Genomic DNA, 19,216 nt, shown 5'->3' on the forward strand with positions numbered 1-19,216 from the left:
ACCTCATTAAATTTTCCATTTAAGCCAAAGTTTCAGAATTGTTGCTTCACCCTATATAATTATTATTTATACCATTGGATAGCATTTTTTATGTTCCTTTGAATGATTTATCACAAGTAGGGGCTTGCAATACAAACTTATTTGGTTGTGATGGGTGGGGCTTAGGGGGTTGATGGGGGTGAGTTCTCTTTCATGTCATTTTAGTTCCCCCTTACTATCCTAGAAACGGTTTCAAGCATTTTTCGATATCAGCTTTGTTCGTGAGAGATAGCCCAGTGTAAGTTTTAAAATTGAAACACTGTATATTCCAAGTTTTATGGTTATTGTTATTCTCTGTGTAAAGTTTGAATAACCATTATTTTCAAATAAACCAATTTACAGTAGTTTATATAAAAGTAAGTAAAAACAGAAGTAATGTTCTTAATCCAAACTCTAATAAAATAACACATTTGGCTAATACCATCCTGGCAGTTGTCTTATTTGTCTCGAATTGCATGCAGAACTTTCGACATATATAAAAGTAACAATACATCATGACTAAAAGAAGAATCTTTAAATTCTAAAAGAATCTAAAACCTAATGCATTGCTTTTTTTACTGATAATTACATATTTTTTCATTCTTACAGTAAACTGTAACAGTAGGCTGAATAAGATAATATAACTTGGGAAAAGTTAAAACAACAGATGTAAATAAGTATATTTTATGCTTGATTTGTAATGTCAACATCATTTCTAGATAATCTAGATACAAATCTGTAGTTTATGACAGTTTTGTAGACAACTGAAGAAGTGAATAGAAGAATGGACTAGATATACATTGTTTCCTTTAAAGTTTATTGCACGACATCAATGACATTTATACCTGTACAACACACAGTATCTGTATCACAGTACAACAACTGCTTAGAAATTCTGTAATAATTATTTTTATTATTTTGACTTAAACATATTTTTAATAAAGTAGAATTTACAAAAAAAATTAGTACCCAAAAAAGAATAATTTAAATATCATTGAAAAAACAGTACAGCAAAAAACTCGTGAATTAGTGATAGTTTGTGAAGTACTGGTAGTAGTAAAAAAACAGTAGTTTTGAAGAATTTGTGTGTTCATTAATTTAATATTTTTAAAAATAGGGTGATGATGGAGAACCACCCATATCAATCAGTAACTGTGAGAGATGTACAGAAATAGAAACGACAAAAGAAACGTTTTTTCAATTGACATTGTGGTTAATTCCCATTTAAGACAGTAAATAATATTAAAACACCACAAGAAAATCGCTTCTGCAATATTTTTCAGAATAAATAACAATCAGAATGCCCACTCTCAGATGCCGCCTTTGAAGTTTGTTAGTACACGATTACCATATTTTAAACGGAAACATATACTCAAATTGAGAAATTTGTGACAAGTTAGGACAGACCTGTAATTTTAATTTTTAGAGATTCATAATTTAGTACATTTGAAATGATTTAATCTATTCTTCAACTAAAAGTACTAATAAAATAGTGCATATTATGTCTATAGTTGCCGTAACCAGATAAAATGTCACTGAACAGCACTGATTCCATTTAAAACATGGCTGACTCCGACTGCGCGAGCGAGATGCGCCTACTTATTTTTTCAAGCAGAGTTGGCATTGATTGTTTATTATTCTGTGACTATACTGACAATTACAACTCTACGAAAATGTCAACGTCAAAATTGGATGACGTCAACGGTTTTATAAGGAAATACACTTTATACAACATTTGTCTATACATATTTTCAAATATTTGTCACCGTAGGTATTTGTATTAAAGGAGAGATTTTTGAATATTTGCCTTTTTAACTCAATTCTTTAAAACTATAGCTCTGTAAGTAGTACATGAGCCCTTCTTCTATTAACTTCTTTAATTAAAAATATTCGTGATACTTTTTAAATATAAAATCTCATTTAGGTACTGTGTATTTTTAAACGTTAGCTTTTATACTAATATGAGCCATAAAAATAAGCAGTGATATTTCAAAATCACCGAATTAAATCGTAAAATAAATATCGAAAGTGGGTAATCAAGTCAATTTATATAAACATTAATTCGAGTTTATTTACGTGTTTTTTAACTCAATATTAAAATAGCACTTCAAGAGAGCATTACCTAGACGACTGAAAGTTTACAAAACATTAATAAACCACTACATACAATTTCATTTTGTTCAAACAATATCAATATTTTTCAAGATTCTCAGAGTAAACAGTATTTTTACAAAAAGTCGTTCTAAAACTTCAATTCAAAGTGTTGGACTGGCCATATCAGCGATCAAAAAAAATCTCAAAGCGCCGCTTCGCTACTTTTGGAAAACGTGGAAAATTTTTCACTGGAAACGTAGCACATTACTTAAAAGTTAACTGTATTTTATAACAATTAAATTTTCAAAAACATTAACGAAAATCGTACGTTAATCAACTACTAAAATTCTTCATTATTTTTAAAAAGATTAATAAAAGACGCCTGATCACGTTGACTTCTATAGTTAGCGATTTTCTATCGTAGGTACATACTCTTTTGACTTATTAATGAATATGTATGAATTTATGATGATATTGAAAATGTTAACGTTTATCTCACTGCGTAAAACAATGTTGCCACATTCCGGCAATGAAAAATAGTGTAAACATCTCTTTCTCTCTAACAAGATGTAATCTATTATAGAATATTTGTTAACCTAACATGAGTTTTAGAGTCTGTTGAGATTCAACTTGGACGCAGAGTAAACCCAGTTCGATGTGTAGTCAGTTGATGTGTCGTGTCATCATCGTAATCTCCAGTTTGACATTGGTTAGAATTTAAGTAGATCGAGGGGTACAGCTTGTCAAATTTAAGGTAATACTTGACAAATTTGTCCACTTGCGTAGAAAATTAGGTGAGAACGCATTCGGAGGAAAAGAGATACATAATGCGCTCGGTCTCTTCGCCTTGTTGGTACACTCCATACTACAAGTTTACAGAGAGTGGCCTTATTTATTAATGGAACTTCTATGATATGTCTATATTTTATGTTATTTTGACGTTTCAATTTTTTTTCCTTCGGAAATTTTTCTCAAAATACAAAATATTTTGTTTTGTTACTTGGTAAAAAATTCTTCTAATAATTATATTTTATTTGACTCATTAATATTGACCATTCAGTCATGTTGAAGCGGCAGTTTTTTCGAACACTTCTATAAATGTCTCGTTCTGTAATTTAATAAGAGGAATATTGGCAGAGATGAAAGCTTTACATTTGCGTTACAGTAAACTGTATAAGAATAAAAGAACAGTAGTTAATCTTATACCTGGAACATACCGACGAAACATTTATTACTTAATTTTTATACTGGAGTTGTCGTAATATTTTATTTTTTATTTTAAACTAAAATTGTGGCTTATTCCCCATAAAAATAGTAAATTACATTATTATCCCACAAGAAAATAGCCTAAGAATAATTTTTATTTTAAATAAAAACACACACACACACACACACACACACAAGCGTACAATCCAGCTCCTAGAGATATGTGTTCCAATAGAATAGTGGGACCCACATGTCTGAAGATCAAACCGGTCACACTCCCTTCGAGTGGTACCTATCTGACCCACAAGCTATCCTTCCAACCCCTCCCCCTCGCAGAGGAGACTGTACTCATTTTTTACTTTAAAGACCCTGTTTAATAGAACATCTTCCGTATGTGGTTAAGCCACCTAATTTTAGGGGTAGCTAGAAGATCTTTTCTCCCTTTGGATGACTAAAAACTGAATGACTACTTAGGACCCATGTTCCCTAAATGTGTTGTCCAGACAGTGGGCCATCGCCCATCGACCTGGGTCGATGTCTCGCTGTCCAAACTGTGTGTGTTCGGTCACTCAGTCGTCGAATTGGCAAAATGAATTTTGTTCTCCTCGGCGACTGGGTGCCCAAAAAGCCTATCCATCCGCCTACGTCTGTCGGTACGTGACCTCAATGCTCAGTTTACGTGTCCTTCAGAAAGGTGTTTCGGTGCCGCTGGCGCTCAAACTCACTGATTAGTCTGATGTCTAATACTACTTTTAGATACAAATTACTTGACTACACAAGACACTTGAGATAATTTAATTTATAACTCACCACAAAAGACACGATTAAAATTAAAGTTCGTCTTCTGTCTCCGAACTACTATTTTCTAGAGAATCCACACTATCAGTGTCACTATCTTTCTGCAAATGTATTATTAAATCGTCTACAATTAAGTCTAGAGCTGGTTTCTTTTCCATTTAATAACGCTCATAAGAAATAGCATGCTCGCAATATTTTTTCCACTTATCTTGGGAAAATTTGCAGAAAAACTCATCACAATATGTTTCAACATTTTTAAATTTAAAATCTACATTTTTATTTGCCACATATTGTTTTAGAGCAGCCCACACTAACTCAATTTGATTTAAGTCCGGCTGGTAGGGAGGTAGTCTTAAGACAGAGTGACCTGCATTGTTCATAATTTGATCTATTTCATAAGTTTTATTTCTGGGTTTGTGCAAGAGGAATGAATATAAGTTTCATCCATGTAAATTATGGGCCGATTTTCTTCCCTATATTGTTTAATATTTCTGAGAAACTTCCTCCGGGGCACTTGTATATCGGGTTTTTCCATTAGGATTTTCCTGTTATTCCTCGCTTTCTTCCATCGAAATCCCATATCTCTCATCACTTTTCTCAAAGTTTCATGCGACCCTGTATAAATATTGTCTTCATTAATTTTTTTTGTAATATGTCGCAATGTAGGAACTCGTTTTTCCGTGGCATAATTTATTATTATACGCCGAAGTTAACCTTTGTCAAAATCGCCCAAGTTGGATTTTGGGGCAGATCTCATTCTTTTGTTAGGCGTCGAAAATTATGTAGAAGCACCTTCTTCTATATTTTTCATTTCACGAGAGATCCGTTTTATAGTGGCTATACTTACTCCTGTTGCTAAGGAAGCACGCTCTTGAACTTTTTTAAAATCTTTAACATGCGGATTTTGCATCGCTTTTCTCTGCATAAAAATAATTACATTTGCTATTACCTCCCTCGTTTGTCCAGACAAGACTTTGCCTTCTAATTTTGAATGAAAATCCATGTTTATAATTTAAAATACTTAACAATAATTATTTAAAAAGTAAAATCTATTGTAATACGATATTTCTTCAACACACAGTAACTTTAAACATAAGTGAAATAAAAAAAACTTTGTCGCAGACTATACAAGTACCTTGCACTTCGAAGGGCCAAGAAATAATAAGGACGAATTGTGTTGTGGTCGAATGCACATCGTGGGTGGAGCCTAATTTCAAATCGGCCAAGTATCACGTTAAATTTGACAAGCAATATCAATTGTTGCCATTTTATCATAATCGAACGGACTTACTGGTTTTGTAGTATTAATTTTATTTTCTTATTGATAATGTTATTTAAAACAAACTGCGTGGATAATATTATTAATCGTGTTAATTTAGACCTAAAACTCTGTTATTGTACCTTGATAATTCTGAATAGAATGAACAAGGTACAGATTTATAGGATATTTTTGTTAAATATTAATTTTAATAGATATAAGAATAAATATAATAGCCTATAATAACAAAAAACAATTCATTTTAAGACCGGTTTAGTTGACTTAAAATTAATTTCATTATTACATTAATTATTTAATGAATAACGAACGTTATTGATTATTATTTAAACGTTGCTTGTTAACTTATTTTTCTGATATCTAGTAAAAACCAAGATGATAGAATGATTATTGCTCCCATATTAGAAGCGATTGTATATTTCAAATTTATATTACTCCATAGCGAAATATACGCTTGCACTCTATCAAGATTTGTTGTATGGTCACTTCAAAATGACAATATTTTATTGTAATTAAGTATTAAAGTGGAAAAATTAAATCCCTAATAACCATTACTGTTCTTTACAGTTCCATAATGCCTGACACGGATTCTGCAAATGATATTTTTAATATTCATTCGAGTCTTCCAGAAACAGAACAAAAGAAATCATTTATGTGTAGAAATTAAAGAAGTAATTGTAAATGTGTATAAGTATTAAAACTTTTGAATATCCAACGAAAACATTGTTGGAAATAAGGTTGGAGTTTGTGTTAGCAGCGTATGCAAACTAATAAAGGAGTAGAAAACCACTCACACTTTAAATGCATCAAAAACAAATCAAAACAGCAAGAATATAGTGGACGATGATGACGAGTTTACCAGAGGAGCTCTAAGGAAGATTATCCATCAGTTCTTTTTCAAAAATTAAATTCCCCACAGTAAACAAAATTTTGAACCAATTCAATGATGACCAAGACTTGACAATAAATTATTAAAACAACTAAAATTTAAATTTCAGAAGCTTGACAGAAATAGCATGTTAACAGAGACGACATTCCAAGGACAAGAGAAAAGTATATTATTTGGATGAGACATGAGTTCATGCAGGTCATACTCGCAAGTATGGTGTGACTCGTTAGTTATTCCATAAAGACAAGTTTTTTTGGACGGAGTTTCTATGGCTCTCAAAAATCTTTCAGGTATTTATAGGACAAATCAAAGAATGGAAAAGATAAGTATTTTTGGACGTATGTAAAATTTATTTCGTACTGAACGCTTTAGGCTTACAAAGCCATCCTAAGAGCCTACCTGGGCGAGTTTTTAAAATGGACCACTACTTAAGAGAGATCCCATGATGGTAGAAAAATTCACAATTTTTCTTTATAAATGTTAGTTATTTCTTTTAAAAAACATGTAAAAGGCAGAACATTGGACTCCACAAAAAACACATTAAAAAATTTTTGTTAATGGTACGGGTGTAAGAACCGACCATTTGGTTGGAGTTAAGGCGACAAACAATTTCTATTTTGTTTTAAGGCTGCCTCCATATCATGCGAGTTAAATCCCATGGAACTAATATGAGCGGATATAAAATAAAATCCTTAACAGTCAAAAACGCGACTTGTAAGTTCCTAGATGTAAAAAATTTATTTAACGGCTATGTCAAACGTAACTTCACAAAAATGACAAAAATTTGGCAACATGTTGTTTTATAGGTAGAACCAAAAATGTGGGACTTCGATAATATATTAGAGGTCCAGCTGGAATTTCTGATAATAAATATTGGTGATGATAGCAGTACTGATTGCTTTTTAGAATAAATCTTCTGTGCGAGTAAACGTCTATCGACATTTGTGGTGTTTTTTTTTTTTTATAACAGTTGAGTATATTTCGGCCACGTAGGAGCTGTAGTAGTTTGTAATAGTATTTTGTGTTTATTAACTCAAAATACATAAATTATAAGGTACATTAATATTTTAATAAGTATCTATAATTGACAGCACATTTACAAGAATTTTTGTTTTTTTTTTGACGCTCTTATAATTAGAAAATAAATATAAATTATATCCCATGTAACATACTATGAAATATAGAAAATTATATTTTTATTTTTCAAAATAATTTGAGTACTGTAAATTACTACTACTATTTATTTTTACCTCTTATTATAATTAACGGCAGAGAAAAATGTACTAACAATAAAATTTAATCTTAATTTAGACTTTATTTAGACTTTATTTAGAATATGAACGCTTTGGCTTATGCAACCCTGTAGACGGGATCTCCAAATTATCGTTACGTGGCTTAGTTTGTGCTTGCTTATGTTTTTACGAAGTGTATCTTGGAAGTGAACACGGTGTAAATGTTTTGGCTCTGTAGTTATGATGGTTGAATGACCCTTTGATCGGTGAGGTCAAATTTATAACACCAAAAAACAGATAATCTAAACTGAGTAACACGTTGGTCCACGAGATAAAGGGATCTGAAGAGTGACCACTTAAACCTAATAACCCTGAGATCAATGAGATAAACTAAGGGAAGATAATTTGAACACTAAATGAAAAGCAAGTATTTTAGCTGATGTCACCACAGTTATAATGCATCGCAAATACGCAAATGTATAAAATTTAAATTTAATTTTTTAAATATCCTTTAATTAAGGTTATTTTAATGAATATTTTTAATAAAAATATATTTATTTTAATTGGATAAATCTCGAAATAAAATCAAATTTTAAATTGCTGCTTAGCTTATACACCGATACTTCCCATCGAACAAAATTGTAACTCAAGTTAGATATATTTTGAGATTTCACAAAATTCAGCAAAAAATTGTGAACACATCAGTATAAACGACATAGTTTAATTCTCAATAGTTTGGCTAATACTCCATTGAAAAAAAGTTGTACTTTAATTGTGTATCTCATTTTAGCGTGAAAAAGACAGAAACACTGTTACTCTTTATGTTAAATAATTAATTTCTATATATTTGATAATTAATAAGGTTGTTAAATGACTTACACCTCTGTTAGACGTATGTTTTATTTACAAAGTTATTAAACATACGGTGTATCTCATAAGTCAATCTTATGAGTAAAATCGTAGTTAGTGAAATGTTAGTATTGGTGTAAATGTGTCTCATCATTTCGCTACAAAATTTTAAAAAAACATTGTTAAAAATGAGTTTGTTCAATAGGGGTGTCGATATAGTTTGTTACCAAAACTACAGTAGCCTCATCATCATTAAAAGAGGAAAAAATGTTTGGTATACCATAGTAAAATTATTGTTTGAGTGAGTTACGATCCTGTATTCTACTAGATCTGCACTTTTAATGGCGACGCAGTAGGAACTTATAAATATCAGTTTTGTTAATAGGAAAGACACTTCTGCTTTTATTCTCAAATAGTTTGTATAATTATTATTGTTAGGTTTCCGAATATTTTATATTTTCAAAAAAAAGTTGTTTTTTAAAAACTGTTTTTCGTGAACGAAAGTTATAATTAGTGCCTATTACTTACGTTGGTGGATACATAATACAATAATATTAAAAAATTGGTAAATTGGCAGATATATTTTGTACGTGGTACTGAATGTTTTCAAAAAGAATTTTAAAACTCGAAAGGCCAGCTTGTAGAAATTAAATAATTATCGAGTTAGATAAATTAGTTAGTAAAGACATAAAGTGAATAGAGTGTGATTTTTTGTTGAGAGGGCTAATTGGCGCATGTTTTCCCTTTTAAACCTCATTGATTTATTTTACTTATTTTACCAAATTAATTTATTTTACTCTTCCTCTAGTTATTTATTAAGATCATGTTCAAATTTTTCTTGTTACTCCTCACTCCCTGCGAAACTATGATTTTGAAGGAAGAAATTGAAATTTATCTTTAAAGTTCGTTACATGTCTTCAGTAATATTTCTACTTCGTCAGAATACAACCAACTGTTTAAAAAAATAATTTTAAAATTTAAAACGCAACAACTAGGAATCCCCTAAGGACAACTGGAATGGGATCTACTGCTTGATAGTTTTATTGAACCGAAAAATGAATGAGTTATTAAGAGAAGAGTCCCTAGACGTTGTTGTAAGAATGAACATAAGTTATTTCTAAATTAAAAGGATGGGGAGGAAGAAGTATAAAGACTGTGGTAATCTTCTGTCATAAAAAATACGCTATCATAAATTTCCAAATCGAGTGTAGATCTTTAAAAAATCGTAAAACATTATTCATTAATTCATTATGAATATATTGCCAAGTACCAATCAATTTATTTTGTATTTAAATTTAATAATACAAAGTCTTCATTATAATTTATTATTTTTTGTCGTGTATCTATGTATAGATCAATTCATATTAATATCTTTGATGTTTTATAATTCCCTACATTCTCTACTATCTCAACAATACCACAACTCTGTGTGAAAATTTCAACATGAAAGTTGGATGACATAAGTTAACTGCAAAGTAAATGCATATGCAATAATTTCAATAACCTGAAATAATCTATAGGATTATATAAAAATATATATAACTTTTTGAAGTTAATGTCAGTCCTTGATTCATGTGCAGGTAAATCATGTATTTAATTTATGCTGAAATAGTACTGATTACTCCAAGATTACACTGATAATAAAATTAACAACAAATAATGAAGTTATTCATTAAGGCACCTGGATACAACTAAAAATTTAGCGGAATAATAAAACTACAATAAACCTTTTGTACAAGTGCTACATTTTGAAATTGATCTGCTTTCCCCCAGTCTAATGGTATCTTCATCATCATCTTGTATAAGTATGCCACTGTCATGTCGTCTCTGAAATAAACATTTAAAAATTTCATAATAATCAGAAATAAGCACTATAACAGTTGAAAAATATTTATTATAACATATTATTTTGTACCATAACTATATACCATTTTACAAAGGAAGGTTTTACTTCATTGTAAGTTTTTGACGTGACAACGTCTCAAATTAGGTTGTGGCTCGGAGTCATTTAAGAAAAAGTGTAACGCCCGCTCACATCTGTTACAGTGAGTCACCGAACGAGAGAGAGGCCCGCCGGACCGGCGAATGCCTTGCGTCTCTCTCCCACTCAAACATGATCGGTCCGCTGCGCGCGGCACTAGAGAATTAGGCGCGTTGAATTGCTAAAGTTGAAAATCGTTGAAAGTATCGTCAGCTGTGTCTGTAGTGAAAATGTGGAGTGCTTACAGTGTCCTATTTTAGGGGGAACCACCAGTATCAGATATAATTTTAGGAAATTACCTAGGGACCTATATTCTTTTATAATATTGCTATGGATTTATTCATTTAATATTGAGCAATGATTGTAAACATTCTTTATAGTTTAAACTTCAATGAAAATTATTAACTGTGTCTAAAGACATATATGATATGAGGTTTTACCCAAGAGTATTAAGTATAATGAATATACATAAAAACATAATTTTGTTTTCTTAGGATTTAAAATTTTGTCAGCACATTATCTCAAATTCACACTTAAATCAATATGTTTTTACTATTAGGTCTGTTGAATGTTTGTTCTTTACACAAAATTTAGTCTATACTTCATATTTATTAAAAGCGGTAAAATATACATTACAATTCAGTTGTTTATAAACCACTTTCAAAGCATAAAGAACCTTTTAAGCTTTGTTTATATTATTTTGTGTATATTAATTGAGTTAATTGGAGTAGCCCACTTTGATACAAAAATACAGTCAATTTATGGATATTTCAAGGTGACAATCTAAAAAAAGCTGATTTCCTCCCATGCATTTTATTAGAAACACTTGAAATTTAAAAAAAATTTAAAAATCGTAAGATGTAAGACCTTAATCGTGAGATCGTGAGATTTGTCTTCAATTCGTGAGTAGATTCGTCATTTACAACAACTACAACAATAAAGGTAAATAATTGTACACTAATATTTCATTATCGTAAACTATGATTGATTAAGTGTTAGATTGACACAAAAGTTGAGAAACTGAGTTTATAGCGGCAATTCCTTGTTCCTATTGTGCAATTTAATAATATTCATATCAATAAATATTCTACCGAGAAAAAGACGTTGTCACGTAAAATCTTCGCCCGTAAAACCGACTTTACAGGCAACCGATTTTTTTTAAAACTATGGTATACAGCCAACTATTGGGAATTTCCCTTTTAAATTTTACTTAATAATTATTAAAACGTTTCGGCTATTTGCCATTTCCAATAAGTTCTATTTTATATCTCCATTTTTTAAAAGTTTAACATGGAATCAAAAAGTGGTATCTCACCCAAAATACATCTGGCAGGTACTTCAAAATACGAGTAATTCAGTCAATATAATCAATTCTGATAAATATTGGAAAGATCTTTGATATCAGTCTTATTATTTATAGATTTTGATATTTATTATGTGAGTCATCTCAAATATGCACAATGATTTGCAAAAAAAAGATCAAAATTCTAAGATATCGAAGATCTTTGCAATATATATCATAATATAATAAATTAAGTTGTTTTTTAAAAGCACCATTGACAGATATTTAATATATTACCCTGTATTACTTGTATTTTGAAGTACCTGTATTTAGGATCAGATAACACTTTTTCATTACATATTAAACTTTAAAAAATGTAGATATAAAATATAATTGTGTATCGTGTAATGCTTAAATAATTAAAGTGCTTATTGAAAAAGGCAAAAGCCAAAACGTTTCAGCAATAATTAAGGTTTTATTTAAAACATAAAATATCGATCGGTTTGGGTCAAGTTCAAATGAAGACATTGAAACTACCTGCCGGCCGGCTGGGGTCAACCAACAAGTTTTTTTATATCAATGTCACTCAACGTTCAGTTGTTATATTTATTCAATTTAGAGATTTTTTCCCAGGGAGTTGTGTAGGGGAATATTTTACATATTTCAGTTTCCAAGCTGTTTAATCGAAGCTATCAGTGAATCCACAAGGAAACAAAGTTCCTGTATTTGGCTGTATACCATATATTAAAAATTTTTGAATAAAATCCTTTATAAAAGGTATATAAAAAACCCAGTTGGGCTATGTTGCATTGACAAAACGTTTTCGGAATAAATATTCCATCATCAGTGTCCTAAAATCGTATTTAACCACTTAATTAAAAAGAACATGAAAAGATTTAAGTTTTGACTAAGGTTAATGTAAAAGTGTGGTTAATACTTACAAGTTAATACATGGATGTAGCCACTAAATATGTGGGTAAAAACCCTTTAAAAATAATTAAATAAGATTTGATCTACATTATGTCTAATTTACATTTAAGATGTTAAAGTTACCGTTGGATAGGTAACAGGGCGACATATGACTCTACATTAGTTGCGAGTCCTGAGACGGTATGTCTACGAGGACTTTGTCAAAGCAACTGATTGAAATGACAATTTTGGCAGGTTAAGACGGAAGTTATGACAGAGCAGTCAGTGTAACTGTATATGTCTATTTAAGACAGAAGCCAACGTTGTTTAAAAATTGTGAAAGTTGAAATAAAATGAAATTATAACAGTATCAACCATCAATGTTATTTTTTAAATTATGTATGTGAAATGAAATTATGGTGAGAAAATTATGTGACTATAGTTAGGCAACCAACTATACAGTGTCGAGTGGTGTGATGAAAAGATTCTTATATAAGGCCCTTTATGTTTTAATAACATTTGGTACCTGGAAAATGGAAACTAGACACTGGTGGAAAGTTGGGTCCTTGAAAAAATATTGGAATTGATATATTTAATATGTGAGGATGTTGTTCAATGAATGAAATAAAACTATTATGATATAAAGTTCATGTAAAAATTAACTTACAACTCAATTATATTAGGCCCTGTATGTCAAAAAACAACATTTGGTACCTGGAAAATGTAAAACTTCTTGAGTTGTAAGTTCATGAATATGAATATCTGATTGGATGTAGACAAACTGAGTGAAGTAGTTATATGTTGTGTATTGACTGGTATGAGATGGACAAAATTTGATGGTTGAAAGTGGTTTTGTAATATATTGGTAGTAAAGTACTTAACTTATAACTTGAGAAAAAGCCCTATCTGTTATAAAGCAACACTAGGTACATAGGAAGATAAAAGATTGAGTTATAAGTTGGTAAGTTGAATGAACTATTGGTCTATATTGACTATAATAGTAAAATGAAATTGTAGTATGTGGCTCTGTTAAATTTGAGTAAAGAGAATGAAAATTAAGGTGTTATGAGAAAATTGTGATAAACGGATAGACTACGAAAGGCTGAGGTCCCCAGAGAACCGAAGCCAAACCCTGAGGGAATTGTGTAGAGAGGTAAAATAAGAATTTAATAATATGGAATGGGTGGTGGATGATGGATGATCTGATCTGAATTTGGGAGTGTCGAAATAGAAGCATGGAACGTATTGGTTATAGTGATTAAGACATGAAGGTTGGGTTGAAAAGAGAAGAGTGGGATAGGTAGAAAGTAAGATGTATTGGAAGAAAGGTTTTTAGAGTGAACTAAGGGAGATGAGTATTAGGTGAACTAATAATTAATATGGAATTTAATTGTAGAAGTAAATTGGGGATGTAAGTTACGAGAATAGTTGGCGATGGAGAGGGAGAAAATCTCGATTGAATGAAACATGACGATTAACGCAATTTGGGCTTTTTTGTTTTTCTTTAAGAATTTCAAGATCTTCGTATAAATCTAATTTGAGAAAATTTTTTTTGGGAGATATTGTGGATAAGTGAAACGTCTTCTGGGATATTGAGGGTGTGGTTGTGTTCTTTGAGATGTTGAGAGAAAGTGGAAGTATTTTCTCTTTTTATGTGCTCTAGAGAGCGTGAAGAAAGAGATCTGCATGTTCTACCTATGTAGGTGGCATTGCAATCTGAACATTTAAGTCTATATACTCCACTCCGGTTCATATAGTTGATAGGATCTTTGGAATTAGAAATGTGTTGTCCCAAGTTGTTGGGTACTTTGAAAGAAACATGGGTGTTTTCAACCGAACGTTGGATTAGATTTCGAATATCTCCAGAAAGACTTTCATGGTAGAAAGGGAGTGAAACATAGTTGGGTTTGGTGGTAAGGTCTCTGGGGAACGCAGTCTCCCGCAGGGTCTTAAGGCGTTTTTTGTGGATGAGTTTGAATTTGGTGAAAGTTACATTGTCCAATCTGTCCTGAACGTCATTCAAAAAATTATTTAAATTGTCAAAGCCCATGAAATCAAGTAGAGAGTCATATGTTACCTTAAGTTTACAATCAATGTAGTTAAGCTTTCCATAATGGTTACAAATCTCCTTTTTCAAAATTTTCCGTTGGAAGGTGTTCTTTAGGTTGACTGGAACATTTCCTGGAGTTTTTATCTTACAAAAAGTAGGGAAGACCTGGTTATTTATACATTGGGAGATGAACCAAATATCCAGCTTCAAAGTGCATCTTTTGATTGTAAACTTAAGGTAACATATGACTCTCTACTTGATTTCATGGGCTTTGACAATTTAAATAATTTTTTGAATGACGTTCAGGACAGATTGGACAATGTAACTTTCACCAAATTCAATAAACTTAAATCTAAATTAAATAATCTTTCAAAAATAAACCTAATTCATCAAATAGTAACAGTAACACCAACAGTAAATTCTCTAATTTTTCTTTTCACCCAAGATTGAAAAATCTCTCTTCAGTTACCTTCGACAAAAATGAACTTCATCTTCTAAACCTAGGTCTCAAATACTCCATCCCTCGTAAGGTCTCAGAAAAAGACCTTCAGAGTCTCTCCATTGAGCTAGATATTATTATCCAAAACCTTTCAGTCCCGTTAAATCAAAAAACTTCTATTAGAAACTCTTGCTTCAATACCATCAACAAATTTAAAAACAAAAATTATCCTTCTAATTCTTCAACAGTACTTAATACCAACACACCCTCATCTTCCAACTTTTCTTACAATGCACAAAATTTTCATTCAACACCCAATTTTCATTCAACATCCAATTTTCACAATCTATCTCAAAACAAACGCAATGAACACCTCAAGACCCTCCATTCCATCAAGAAGAAAATCAAATCCAATAACTTAATCATCAGCAAAGCAGACAAAGGTAACTGTCTAGTGATTCTAGATCAAACATCATATAACAATAAAGTTTCAACTTTCCTTAATAATAATAACTTCACTTTACTTGCAACAGACCCCTCTAAAAAGTTCATAAACAAATTAAAAGATAACATTAAACTTTTCACAGACTTTTTCTCTGAACATTTTGCACCATACTATAAAATCCCAAGCAACCCTTTGACTCCCAGACTGTATGGTTTACCTAAGATACACAAGGAGGGCATTCCCATTCGTCCAGTTGTTAGTTTCATAAACACTCCAGTTTCCATCCTATCAAAATTTATATTGAATCTAATTAACAATATGACGAACTTCACCCCTCGATTCTCAGTCAAAAATACTAGTCACCTAGTCAATAATTTACAACACATTAATCTTCACCCCAACACCACTATGCTTTCATTTGATGTTAGCAATCTATTCACCTCTGTCCCCAAACTAGAAACAATTAATCTGGTTCACTCACTTCTAAGAGCCAACTCCATTACCTCATCTACCACTAACTACATTATCCAACTATTACAACTTTGTTTAGATCAAGATTTCTTTGTTTTTAACAACAATTACTATAGACAACCTGATGGCTTAGCCATGGGCAGCTGTCTCTCCCCTCTATTAGCTGATGTCTTTATGGATCATTTAGAATCCACTCAGATCATGAAAAACCCTGAAATACTACACTGGTTTCGCTATGTTGATGACTGTTTAGTCTTCATTTCAGGTAATTCCAATTCAGCTGAACTTTTACTTTCCAAAATTAACCAAATTCATCCCAATATCAAGTTCACCATGGAACTAGAATCTTCCATGTCAATTAATTTTCTTGATCTAACCATTACCAGATTAAATGACCACTTCGACTTCAGTATCTATAGGAAACCCACACAGACTGACCACGTAATTCCATTTTCATCCAACCATCCCATGTCACATAAATACGCAGCTTTTCATAGTTACATCCATCGTCTAGAAAGCATTCCACTGTCAGATTCAAACTACAAAAAAGAACTAAATATACTCAGACAAATAGCAGTCAACAACGGATATGATCACAACATCATCAACAAACTCATCCACAAAAAACGCCTTAAGACCCTGCGGGAGACTGCGTTCCCCAGAGACCTTACCACCAAACCCAACTATGTTTCACTCCCTTTCTACCATGAAAGTCTTTCTGGAGATATTCGAAATCTAATCCAACGTTCGGTTGAAAACACCCATGTTTCTTTCAAAGTACCCAACAACTTGGGACAACACATTTCTAATTCCAAAGATCCTATCAACTATATGAACCGGAGTGGAGTATATAGACTTAAATGTTCAGATTGCAATGCCACCTACATAGGTAGAACATGCAGATCTCTTTCTTCACGCTCTCTAGAGCACATAAAAAGAGAAAATACTTCCACTTTCTGTCAACATCTCAAAGAACACAACCACACCCTCAATATCCCAGAAGACGTTTCACTTATCCACAATATCTCCCAAAAAAATTTTCTCAAATTAGATTTATACGAAGATCTTGAAATTCTTAAAGAAAAACAAAAAAGCCCAAATTGCGTTAATCGTCATGTTTCATTCAATCGAGATTTTCTCCCTCTCCATCGCCAACTATTCTCCTAACTTACATCCCCAATTTACTTCTACAATTAAATTCCATATTAATTATTAGTTCACCTAATACTCATCTCCCTTAGTTCACTCTAAAAACCTTTCTTCCAATACATCTTACTTTCTACCTATCCCACTCTTCTCTTTTCAACCCAACCTTCATGTCTTAATCACTATAACCAATACGTTCCATGCTTCTATTTCGACACTCCCAAATTCAGATCAGATCATCCATCATCCACCACCCATTCCATATTATTAAATTCTTATTTTACCTCTCTACACAATTCCCTCAGGGTTTGGCTTCGGTTCTCTGGGGACCTCAGCCTTTCGTAGTCTATCCGTTTATCACAATTTTCTCATAACACCTTAATTTTCATTCTCTTTACTCAAATTTAACAGAGCCACATACTACAATTTCATTTTACTATTATAGTCAATATAGACCAATAGTTCATTCAACTTACCAACTTATAACTCAATCTTTTATCTTCCTATGTACCTAGTGTTGCTTTATAACAGATAGGGCTTTTTCTCAAGTTATAAGTTAAGTACTTTACTACCAATATATTACAAAACCACTTTCAACCATCAAATTTTGTCCATCTCATACCAGTCAATACACAACATATAACTACTTCACTCAGTTTGTCTACATCCAATCAGATATTCATATTCATGAACTTACAACTCAAGAAGTTTTACATTTTCCAGGTACCAAATGTTGTTTTTTGACATACAGGGCCTAATATAATTGAGTTGTAAGTTAATTTTTACATGAACTTTATATCATAATAGTTTTATTTCATTCATTGAACAACATCCTCACATATTAAATATATCAATTCCAATATTTTTTCAAGGACCCAACTTTCCACCAGTGTCTAGTTTCCATTTTCCAGGTACCAAATGTTATTAAAACATAAAGGGCCTTATATAAGAATCTTTTCATCACACCACTCGACACTGTATAGTTGGTTGCCTAACTATAGTCACATAATTTTCTCACCATAATTTCATTTCACATACATAATTTAAAAAATAACATTGATGGTTGATACTGTTATAATTTCATTTTATTTCAACTTTCACAATTTTTAAACAACGTTGGCTTCTGTCTTAAATAGACATATACAGTTACACTGACTGCTCTGTCATAACTTCCGTCTTAACCTGCCAAAATTGTCATTTCAATCAGTTGCTTTGACAAAGTCCTCGTAGACATACCGTCTCAGGACTCACAACTAATGTAGAGTCATATGTCGCCCTGTTACCTATCCAACGGTAACTTTAACATCTTAAATGTAAATTAGACATAATGTAGATCAAATCTTATTTAATTATTTTTAAAGGGTTTTTACCCACATATTTAGTGGCTACATCCATGTATTAACTTGTAAGTATTAACCACACTTTTACATTAACCTTAGTCAAAACTTAAATCTTTTCATGTTCTTTTTAATTAAGTGGTTAAATACGATTTTAGGACACTGATGATGGAATATTTATTCCGAAAACGTTTTGTCAATGCAACATAGCCCAACTGGGTTTTTTATATACCTTTTATAAAGGATTTTATTCAAAAACTATCAGTGAATAGTTTAAGATAAATATTAGGTTTTTATGGGATTAGGTCAAAAATATTGGTTGTGATTGTGATGAGAATTACATTTTTAATTATTTAATGTTTAACATTTTGATTTCCATTCAGGAAATCGTTCTCAAAAAACGTTTTTTGTACCAAATGTGTATACACATTTTTACATAATTTGTACAATAAACAAGGTTAAATATTGGAAATCGTATCGATAAATATTAGTTAATTAAAAATGTAATTTTCATCTCAATATCGATCAATAATTTGTGGCATAATCACATAAAAAAATAATATTTGACTTTGACCATGCCATAAGAAAGTAGTTCACGGAACCTCGCTAAATAGTTTAAAAAAATCTTATACCAGAAATTTAAATTCTAAATAGTATGAGGGGTAGCCGACGAAAAATTCGTAAAGACGTACAGTTGATTTTGCTTTGTGTTTTTAAACAATCTTAAAAGGCAAAAAAAATAATTGTTTGCTTATAAAACGTTTTGTATACATTATAAAGAAAAATAATTCAAA

At 31.3% G+C, this 19,216-nt stretch overlaps 1 protein-coding gene across 1 annotated transcript in view; it reads right to left on the reverse strand.

Annotated features, from left to right (window-relative positions):
• Window positions 1–686: 686 nt before the first annotated feature.
• Window positions 687–19,216, reverse strand: part of Rab19 (RAS oncogene family member Rab19) — a 71,892-nt gene continuing 53,362 nt past the window's right edge. The window contains exon 3 of the mRNA XM_072532094.1: window positions 687–10,189. Within this exon, the coding sequence (XP_072388195.1) occupies window positions 10,079–10,189 (111 nt within the window). The 3' untranslated portion in view covers window positions 687–10,078. The remainder of the gene's footprint in view (window positions 10,190–19,216) is intronic.

The sequence above is a fragment of the Diabrotica undecimpunctata genome, chromosome 5 (genome assembly GCF_040954645.1).
Source record: "Diabrotica undecimpunctata isolate CICGRU chromosome 5, icDiaUnde3, whole genome shotgun sequence".
Taxonomy (NCBI): Eukaryota; Metazoa; Arthropoda; class Insecta; order Coleoptera; family Chrysomelidae; genus Diabrotica; species Diabrotica undecimpunctata.